This window comes from Takifugu flavidus, chromosome 12 (assembly GCF_003711565.1).
Source record: "Takifugu flavidus isolate HTHZ2018 chromosome 12, ASM371156v2, whole genome shotgun sequence".
In the NCBI taxonomy this organism is placed as follows: Eukaryota; Metazoa; Chordata; class Actinopteri; order Tetraodontiformes; family Tetraodontidae; genus Takifugu; species Takifugu flavidus.
The window spans coordinates 4,762,898-4,773,751 of NC_079531.1; the positions used below are offsets into that span (position 1 = coordinate 4,762,898).

The following is a 10,854-nucleotide window of genomic DNA, read 5'->3' on the forward strand; positions in this document are numbered from 1 at the left end:
TAAAGTTATAAATGTGACCTAACAAAGGTAAAGGGCAAATATTAACCATATACAGTATATTGTTTATACCGCAGGGTCTTCATTAGCTAAGTCAACATCCATTCATATTTGAGTCCATGCTGAAGTCTGCAATTTGTATATCTACCTCACATGGGTGTCAAATAATACAATTTGCACCGGTTTATCATCCTGCTTCAATAAAAATATGAAAATGTGGAAATATCGAAGAAAACTACTTCATGGCTACAGCAGCAGTTACTCGTCCTTTCATGCCTGTTACCTGTTCTGTGGTTAAATATTTGTTTGTTGGAAAATTAAACAGTGTGGTAAATGAACTGGCTGTTCTCTCGTTGTTTGCCTTACGTAACTGGTATTTATTTATTTTAAGGCTGGCAAAAACAAGAAAAAGAGGCTCCAATAAACACGATGGAATGTTAGTTTTCTGACTCCCCCTGCTGGTGAGGCGTTCAGTGGCCGTGAAAAAACAAATAAACTGGAGTTCTGGAGCAGACGATTGTAATCACCTCAAGTGAGTTGATTCGAAAAAAAGTCGAGATTAAAGAGGATTTTAGATATGCTGGGTTAAGAATAGGAGTGTATTTCCCACGTCGAATGCTGTTGGGGGATGAATGTTGAGCCTTCCAACCTAACATGAACTCAACATGGAACAACGCGTCATTGGGAGTTCCAACGAGCATCACGTAAAGAAGCTTCCCTTCAAAAACTCCAACATAATAAGATAATTTAATGTTTATTGCCCATTAACAGGTATTCTGTTCTTTGATATCATTTTCCAGGGATAATAGAAGCTGCGGCTGTAAAATAACGTGTTTGGGTGTGTGTGTTGTTGACATGCTGTCTGAGCAATGTTCCTTGTGTGATGTCAGAGGTGACCAGGCCTCAGAATAACTCAGCTATATGTAGCCTCCGTTAATCCCTGACGGATTCCACCGGTCTGCAGAGCTGCAGACCATTGAGAGTCCTGTTCGGACACAGAGGAGAGAAGAGACGCACAGCAGCATGAGGATTAACATGTGAGCGACGTTCCCCCCTTCTATTGTTTCTTATATTCCCCATTTTTACCTTTTCGTTTTTTGCATGTGTTGTGCATTTAAATGAGTCTTTTGCTGCGCACATGTGTCTCATTTTTATTGTTTTATTTCATATTTTGAAGGCTTAAAGGCTGCAGATCTGTACGTTCAGATGTCTGTATTTTGCAGTATTTCTGTAGATGCACTTGAAAAAAGCTTTCTTCCTTGTTACATAAGAAGATTTACTTGTTTTTAAAGGATACATTGAGTGATTAATATTTTTTACTCTTTTTTTCATGTTTCTGCTCCCCCAGTGCATCAATGGCTGTTCCAATGCTTCTGCTGCACCCTGAGGTCCAACTGTGAGGAACCAGGGACGACCACCATGAGTGCCGACACCTCCTGCAGTCTGGAGCCGGACGCTGAGCACCACGCAGAGCTCGCAGACATGGTGGCGACCATGTCCATGGCCCCCAGCCGCATGACCCCTCCAAACGGCTTCAGGTCCGGTCCCCCGAGGACCACCGGGCCACTCAGGGCCTCAGACAGAAAGATGTCCCTGCAGGAGAGGGGTCGCATCGCGCGGCAGCCCACCATTGAGACCAAGCGAGTGTCCATCACGGATACTGATGTGAGCAGAGCGGAGCGACAGACACGATACTCAGAGCTGCTTGTATTTATTCTTTATTTCTTTTCCAGGACTTCGTCCAGCTCAATCAGTACAAGATGAAGAAAGAAATAGGGAAGGTGAGTGTAAATATTCCTGTTATTGCAGAATAAGTGCTGAGATTAGTGCTGAAGTTCTAAAGCCGTCTGTCCTCCCCTGCAGGGTTCATATGGAGTGGTGAAGTTAGCTTATAATGAAGATTCAGAACAGTACTATGTAAGTTTTAATGCAGCGTAAACATTTTTTGTTTTGTTTTGTTTTAAAAGTTAGTTACAAAGCTTTTTTGCTTTATTTAGGCAATGAAAGTTGTCTCCAAAAAGAGGCTGATGAAACAGTTTGGATTTTTGCGTGAGTCCTTAAATGAGTTACGTTCTTTGCCGCGGAGCTGCCGACCAATCAGAGCGATGTGTTTAATTCCAGGCCGGCCGCCTTCCCAGGGGTCAAACCCACAGCAGGAGCCGTTCTCCAAAGTCACGATGCCCCTGGAGAAAGTGTACAAGGAGATCGCCATCCTGAAGAAGCTGGACCATCACAATGTTGTTAAGCTAGTTGAGGTTAGGAAAATAACCTTGTGCGATTAAAATCCTATAGAAAAATGAGACATCTGCTAATATTTTGCCCACAACAGTGAGAGGAATGAGCTATTTTTAATCTCTTAAGATGCTTCTTCTTATGCAGCTACTTTTACTATATTTGTCTGTTTACTGTAGAGAAATTGATTTTATTTGCTTAAATGTGTTCATTTTTGCATCTTTCAGGTGCTCGATGATCCTGATGAAGATGGGCTACACATGGGTAGGACGCTCTCAACCTTTTTTATTCTTTAATTTTAAAAGTGGTCAAAATCAAGTGAAGGGCTGTTGTTGAGTTTTTCTTTTCTGCTCTCAAGCCTTCGAATTGATGCCCAAAGGGTATTTATCAATCCCGCCTCACACTCACCACCACCGTTGGCTTTTGGCTCTTTTCAACGAGTGTTTAAAAGGGATTAAATTTCTTCTTTTTTTTGACGAGCAGCCCGGTGATGGAGGTGCCTACGGACACACCTTTCACAGAGGAGCAGGCTCGTTTTTACTTCAGAGATGTGGTCCTGGGTATCGAGTACTGTAAGTCACACCTCAGAGGCGCCGCTTCGTTTTTCTGTTGTCTTCATGGGCGCCTTTTCTACTGCCTTTCCCCCAGTGCACTACCACAAGATCATCCACAGGGACATCAAGCCGTCCAACCTGCTGCTGGGCGACGACGGCCACGTCAAGATCGCCGATTTCGGCGTCAGCAAGGAGTTCGAGGGCGCGGATGCCCTCCTGTCGTGCACAGCGGGGACGCCGGCCTTCATGGCCCCTGAGATGATAAACGAAGAAGCTCAGGGCTTCAGCGGAAAGGTGAGCCCGAAGATCAGGGTCAGGTGGGGGGAAAAAACCAAAACAGGCCGAAGTGCGAGAAATGAGAGCACGCTTCTGTTTGTTGACCAGGCGTTAGACGTGTGGGCGATGGGAGTCACGCTGTTCTGCTTTGTCTTTGGAAGGGTGAGTAACCGGAGGGACAAATGCAGCTTGGTTCAAAGTCCAGCATCATCTGAAGGCTTTTTTTTTTTAATCTGTCCTTTAACAGTGTCCTTTCTACGACCAATATATCCTCTCTCTGTACAACAAGATCAAGAGCAAATGCGTGGAGTTCCCAGAGACGTAAGCAAACCTGCAGAAGCCACATTAGCTGTATTTCGTTTCTCTTTGCGCCTGGTTGGTCAAAGTGAGCCTGAGGTGAAGCCACGTTGAGCAGCAGAGGTGTCACTTCCCTCTCAGGCCGCTGATAGGCGAGGAGCTGAAGCAGCTCATTGAGAGGATGCTGGATAAGGACCCAGAAACAAGGATCACCATCCCAGAAATCAAGGTGGCTCCTTGTACATGGACGTTCACGCTGAGTAGGGTCGGTGTTGCTGATAAATCACAGTATTTCTGTGGGTTTTAGCTGCACCCGTGGGTGACTGAGGACGGCACAAACCCTCTTCCTCTGGAGGAGGAGCACTGCACGGCGGTGGAGGTCACCGAGGAGGAGGTGCAGAACAGCGTCACGCTCATCACCAGCCTCTCCACTGTGGTGAGTTACAGCTCCTCCCCCCTGAATTATGCTCAGGATATGATCAGATGGGTGTTTCTCGTTCACCCTGACCGTGGGTTGTTTTTTTTTAATTTGCTCTTGCGTCATCACTGAACCCGGTTCCCATCAACCCTGCAGATTCTAGTGAAGTCCATGCTGAGGAAGCGGTCGTTCAGTAATCCCTTTGAGTGTCAGGGCAGACGGGCAGAGCGGTCCATGTCTGCTCCCGGAGGGCTTCTTATGTAAGTAGCCTCTGTAAATCCTGCCTGCTCTGCACGGCCAAACTGCCAACTCTGCGATTATAAAACCACCAACAGATGCTGGTTAAAAATAGACCAATCATTTGGAATTCTTCCTCTCATTTCGAATCAATATTTCTGCACACACGCTCGCTGTTTGTTTGGGCCTGAAATGACCAGCCGATGCTGACAGATAAGAGACTCTGTCCTTCCCTGATAAACTAAATGCTAAGCACTTAATGCCCCCCCTCCCCCTCCCCCCCATAATGAAGCAGTACAGATGATGACACCTCCACACAAAGAGATGCTATAGCTGCATCCTCCTCCACACACACACACACACACTTACACACACGCCGGCCCTAAAGCAGAGAACTCTCCCACACAGCAAAGCCTCCGCAAACGTCTGTGCGGCTGATGTAAAACTGCACAGCGTCAGTATCGGGATGCTGGAGCCACGAAGCGAGGTTTCATGTCCTTTAATCCACTTTTGGCTGCATAAGAATGCGTTTTTTTGGTGGAAAGGGAACAAGTCTTTGACCTCCCTGATTGGAAATGCAGCAGGAAGTGCAAACAGGAATAAATACAACTTGGCGTTTCTTATGCTGCATATTCATAACCCGAGAATTTCCAGAAAGTCCTACTCAGCGATGTGTTTGCCTGCAAACTCAGCAAGTCCAAATAAGGGTCCAAAGAAAGATGCTTTAAAAATGTTAACAGTAAACTTATAGTGCAACATATTCCGTCTGTTTTACGTGCCTGTATTCAATATCTTCTCTCCACATTCCAATTTTAAAGCAGGAAACTTCAAATTAAACTAACCTAAACCTCTGGCTTCTTTCATGGCACCTACTCGCAGAGGTTCTTTAGGCTCCTTGAGGTCTTCCCCTCTGCTTCATCCTTCCTTGAGGTAGATTCTAACACAAATCTGTATTTCATACGCAGCACAGTTTCTTTCAGGGTGCTAAAGTCTATTCCAGAGCGGTGCTTCTCCTCTACATCCCCAGACCCTGTGACATGATATAATGTTTCCCACCTCACAGGAATGTCAGCAATGAAGGAAGCAGGGACGGAGAGTTGGAGGACCTGTATGAAGATGATGCATTTACAGAGTGCCCAGAATAATCTGTGGAAGAGGGAACAGCGCACCAAGGGGGGGTGCACTTTACACTTTTTGATGTCCCTTAAGTTTGCTTTTTTTGCTCAGCTTGCTTTTACCGTTTTAATTATAACAATTACAATTCTATTGCATTTCAAAGCCATGGATAGTACAATTGGTCATCCGAAATATGACTAAATTGCTCTGCTTTCTTCATTTGTAGTCTTTTGCATCATTGCTGCACGCAATTTATTTACACTGGATTGTAAATCTGCTCCACAGAGATGTTTTTACACTTTCCTACAGATGTTAAACGATAATAAACTTAAATTTGAAAGTTATTCGCTCTTGGTTTATACCGTTAATTCACACATCATCCGCTAGATGGGGCCATTGTTCTGAAAATAATAGCATTAAACAGTAGGCCCCAGGCCTCTTTCTAAAGCAGGGATGTCGGAACCCAATCACCGTGCGGGGGAGCCATAATCCGACGGGCCAGCTAGACAACTTTAACCAACCACAACTCTTTAACCTCTGATAGTCGTTTGCTTTGTTGGAGTCTTTCGGTTCAAAGGACAGGTCCTTCATCTAATCAGCGACGATACATGTGTCCACAAGAGTACCTTTTCCGCTTTGGTTAAACCTTGTGTTTATTATTAATAGTAGTAGTAGTAGTAGTGGTGGTAGTAGAGTAGTAGTAGTAGTAGTAGTAGTAGTGGTGGTAGTAGTGGTAGTAGTACAGTATTGGTATTATGAATCTTGATGTGTTTTCTGTTAATCTCGTTTTTTATTTGTGGTATCTTCTCTTACTAAGGTTTCACCCTACTTGTCTTGGTGAAAGCCTTTTTTTACGCGGAAACACAGAAAGCCCACGTGGATTACAGCCCTGGAGGACTGGGTTCCCGTAGAACCCCTGTTCTAAAGAGCCTAACAATCACAAACAGAATGTTCACATGATTGAATCATATGTAAATGGCCATATATGGTGGCACTTTAGTGACTGTAGTTAACATCATTTCATTATTTTTAGCCCGGTTTAGAGGTTAGGAGGTCCATGCACTGCATGGCAACAGCACCCTGATAAAGCTCACGCTTTTCATCGCTGTTGTAAACTTGCGTGTGCAGCAGTGACTTGGTTCTGCCCATCAATACCAGTTTAACAGTTGGAATCTGGCTTGTGCACGTCTCATCTGTAAGAACAGATCCAGAAAAATCGGATACCTTTATGCTGAGTCGTCAGGTTACAGTCCCATTATACATGAGAGTGTTTTCAGTCTCGTCCACGGTGCATAAATGTGAATTCATGAATTGCATTGGCACTGTTGGAATTATATAAGCAGTACGACTGGCCAGAGATGCTATTTATTGTCTGCTCTCAATTTGATGAAAGAAGCCTGAATAATGTGGAGATAAAAATGGAGCGCAATGTCCAAGATTTGAGGTTTCAGGATCATTAGCAGACATTGATTTTACCAGCTCTGTGTGATGGCATGAAGACACAAACGCCTCTTTAGCCTCTGCTGTTTGAAATGCTTCATAATGCGTTGTTTCTTTGCAGTCTGCTCCCATTTTTTTCCCTGTCGTTGCATTTATATGAAGACCAAAGAGGACTGTTTCCAAAGATTTCTCTGGAAACTGTTGCTATGCAACAGCACAATACTGCGCTCATACACACCAGAAACTTGACTGAATGCTCTTTTTCCCGAGCCCGCTGCCTGATTATTAATGCAACGTTCCGGGTTTTCCAGCCCTGCTTCTGTTCCTGCATTAACAAAATGTACATTTTGTTATCTTTTCTTCAATATTACTTGGTAAAGGGTGTAGACGTGGAATTTTGTTTCAGTGTCTGGTTCTTGACAGCCCAGACTGTCCTCGTATGTCCACGTCCAGAGCCAGGAGGTCAGGCAAACACCGACTCCTGCTCTTTCTTCAGGCTCCACGTCATTCTTTACTGAACATTCCCTCGTGGCTGTAGGAGCGTCTCTCTCTCTCTCTCTGTCTCTCTTCCTTTCCTCTTCTCCCCTGTACTGTCGGGAATCCCCCTGTGCCCACATGGATAATGAGTCACCAGCTCAGACATCAAGCAGACCCACAAACTCCAGGCAGGAGTGTCATCTGTCAGCCAGGTTGGATCTTCGGGAGCTGATTGTAAAACAGAGCACGATTCACAGCACGGTCAGGTTGGTTTCGCCGGAAAGATAAAAAAGGAGGGAGAGGCAAGGACCAAAGAGCATTAACTTGAATTCTCATTTACTTTTCAGTCTTTAACAGCTCGTCATCGCATCGCGAGCCTGCCTGTGGCAGGAGTTCCAAAATAGAGATTGTGTACAGTATGTGATGTGCTGGCTGGAGAGCCTGATTCGTATCATTCTCACTTCAGTGTTCGGAAAAAATACTTGCAGCCAAGTGTAATAGACTATTAGGATTGATTGTTTGAGCGTGTGTGGTCTCCTGGCTACAGAGAAGGTCGCTCAGATAGGTCGCGCCCCGTGAGAGGATCTTCCAGGGGAGGGTTCTGATTCCTGGGGATTGATTTTCCACAAGCCAGTACCCACCCTCATGTCACCTCGCATCTTTAAAGTTTGAATCTGCGTTAATAGATGTTTAAAATGCGACCTTGCATTTTTTCAGCAGGGGTTGGTGGTGTGACGGCGAGGCTGCTGCAGCGGGAGGCCTCGTAAGATCACGCGGGAGTGACGTCAGCGCGAGACGCGGGCTTAATTTTAGACTCACCTCTTGATAACTTCTCGTCATCGCGCGAGCCTCCGCGGTTCTGAATAATCCTCTCGGGCGGGATTACTTCTACGCATGGAAATACGTTTGCTGTACACCGCAGCCAGATGGAGGGAAGAAGGAGAGCGATGATCATGACAGTTTCCCCCTGTCGATGGGATGCAGGGCGCCCTGCGATGCTTTGGGAGGAGTGCACCTTAAAATAGTCCCTAAAACCCTCCAGCTGAACGTCGTGGCACTTTTTTGATGAATAATACAAGGTCTAAATGTTTCCTCTGAATAATTCATTCTGCAGCAGTCATGCATAACATCTGTCTTTTCGTGCCCAGAAGAGTCTGCACCGCTCTTTGTGGCATCATGAAAAGGGAAAGAAAGCAGGACGGTACAATCTTAGAGAAACAAAAGGAAAGCCAGCGGTGACTGCCAGTGTCTGTGCAGTTTCCTGTTTGCCCAGCTGAGGGTTGAACTGATGAATCAGGCCGCGTTAACCAAAGACATGAACTCTCAGCATCCGTACGGAGTGGCAGAGCCTCTGTAGTGGAGATGCTGTCACATTGATGTCTCTGGCCTAGTCACTGTCTACTCACAGGCTGCAGGGAGGCCTATTTTTAGAGCGGTCTCTCTTCTCTCTGCTTCTGCATCGCTCCCCTCTTTCTTTTCCTCCTTCTCTCCCTCTAATGGGTTGTTATTTCTGGAGCCGTGCAGCTATTATCTCCGTTGCATCTTTGTGCCGCAAATCACACCGAGACAAACTTTTCCAAAGGTGGCCCGGCTTTGTGGATTCATTAGCGAGGCCTCTTTTCGTCCTGATGCATCTCCTTGAGGAATCATTTTAGCCGCAACCAACTCGAAAAGCGTGACAGAAGTGTATCCAAACTTTATTAGATTTCCCCCCAGAAAGATGGTGTGGGTGATGTGTGGGTTTGGGTATCTGTGTGGCTTCAGACTTGAGTGTTGGATGTGATTCAACCTGCGGGCTCATTTATCCCTTCCTCACTACACGTTGCACTCATTATTAACCCCGTTTGTCGTGTCAACTCAGTATTTTTTCATTTCTGCCTGGACGAGACAACTGGGCTGCTTTGAAAGCAGCCAGATGATTCTTCTATAAATCACTCAAGGTCACATGACACAGGGATATATGTAAATTGACCTTGTCATGATGCGCACACACCCTCCTGGCGGTTTTCATGGGTGCCAAGTTTGTTTTTGCCTCATTTTTGGGGCCATCTCCTGTCCGCCATGTTTATTTATGGTCTGTGCTTTTGGCCCTGAGCAGTAAAACTATCCATGACAGCCACATGGTTAGAAGACAAGACATATGGGCCAATGGAGTTTAAATGCCTCGTTGCACTCAGAGTAAAGCTAAGAAAGCAAAGAAAAAACAACCAAATCAATTCTGATTGATCAATTAAATTGAAAAAAATCTCCCAGTGGTGCTCCCTAACTTCGAAGTGTCTGTTTAGCAGCTCTGCTAAGCTATGTTAACTTGATGCTTGTTCATCACATTGTTATAATTTTCATTTCATTTTGTTGCAAGAAATCAACATTCATACAGAATTAATTACAGTTTTACTTTTCCCAACGTGCGTCATCTTCGCAAATACTTAAAAGAACGTAAACGAGATGAAACCGGTTTTCTGTCAACTCACAGTGAACACGAGCTAATGCTAACAAGAAATTCGATCCAGAGGCAGCTCACCTTTGTGTGGCATAATTATGGCTTGACGATCGCCTTGTGCCTTGTCATCTCGGCCTCCCCTCAGGGAAATAACGCTGCATCTGATGAGCGTAATCAGACAGTTACAGTATACATAGAAGGAAAGCAGAGTTTTCCACATTAAACATCGCACATGTGCATTTCTGATGTTTGCTACGCACACAGTATAATCTGTGCCGCATTTTATTTCCAGTCATTTGTTTCATTTGCTAGATTGTATAAAGCCATTGTATTAAATCCTTTATTAGCTGGTTGTGGTTTTGCGCTCTGGTGCCGCCAACGTTTACTAATATTGATGACACCAGTGTCCCTGAAAGTGTAGCAGGCCGCCTTGTGCAGAATCTTAATATCTTCTGTGTGCTTTGAGCTTTCATTTTTTTACAGGATGCAATAGGTGTCTGTGCAGTGCAGCAAGGAGCCAGGCTGACAGTGGTGCACTCGCAGCCCTAGCAACAGGAACGGGATTGGCGGATGTGGAGAGGGAGCCACTCAGCCATTGGTTGTCGAGGAGGACCACTTAAAGCCCAGAATTTCATCTCATGAAAAGGTTCAGTGCAGCAGCAAGCTGCAGCAAGAGGCTGCAGTCTGGGGGTGGGGTGTGTGTGTGTGTGGTGTGTGTGTGTGTGTGTGTGTGTGTGTGTGTGTGTGTGTGTGTGTGTGTGTGTGTGTGTGTGTGTGTGTGCAAGAGTTTGGTACTTCAGTGTCAATCAGCGTCAGTGTTTTGGTGTGCAATGCACTGATTTTAAAAATGAGATGTTGCGCCTTAAATTTAAGGATAAATTTGTGCGTTCCTTCTTATCGGCAAGATTTCATGACTGCTCTCTTGTGTTGTGATCATCTGTGTCCTTTTCCATTTTTGTTTCATCGGAGTTCCAGTTTAATCATCTATGTGGAAATAGTGACCTTGGACCTTTTAAAAGCAGTGTGAGGTGACATTTCTACAGTTAATACACACCCCTTCCTTCTCTCACCCACCTGATCCTTGTATTTCTATCATTGTGGGGACTTTCATAGACATATTACCCAGTTCCATCCCTGTACCATCCCAACTAGCGTCCTAACCTTGAACACACACGTAACCTTACCCCTCAAACAGGCTTCTGAAGTTGTGAGGACCAGCCAAAATGTCCTCACTTCCCAAACATGTCTTCACTTTGCTCGTAGGATGGGTATTTTGGTATTCAGTACGTATAAAAGAACACATACGCGTGCGCGCACACACACACACACACACGAAACATGCTTGCATACATACCCAACATTCAAATATG

The 10,854-nt window shown here is 45.1% G+C and overlaps 1 protein-coding gene across 2 annotated transcripts; it reads left to right on the forward strand.

Moving 5' to 3' along the window:
• The first annotated feature begins 463 nt into the window (after positions 1-463).
• On the forward strand, positions 464-5,471 carry camkk1b (calcium/calmodulin-dependent protein kinase kinase 1, alpha b). Of its 2 annotated transcripts, XM_057048667.1 has the most exons (17): positions 464-1,034; positions 1,386-1,662; positions 1,731-1,778; positions 1,861-1,914; positions 1,995-2,046; positions 2,119-2,252; positions 2,457-2,493; positions 2,588-2,609; positions 2,713-2,801; positions 2,878-3,077; positions 3,168-3,221; positions 3,307-3,380; positions 3,498-3,585; positions 3,664-3,792; positions 3,931-4,034; positions 4,891-4,941; positions 5,075-5,471. In XM_057048667.1, the coding sequence occupies exons 1-17, from the start codon at positions 1,021-1,023 to the stop codon at positions 5,154-5,156; spliced, it is 1,509 nt and encodes a 502-aa protein (XP_056904647.1). In that variant the 5' UTR covers positions 464-1,020; the 3' UTR covers positions 5,157-5,471. The 2 variants fall into 2 exon arrangements, with proteins under 2 accessions (XP_056904647.1, XP_056904646.1); XM_057048666.1 differs by having other exon boundaries at positions 1,346-1,662; positions 1,995-2,252.
• The last annotated feature ends 5,383 nt before the right edge of the window (positions 5,472-10,854 follow it).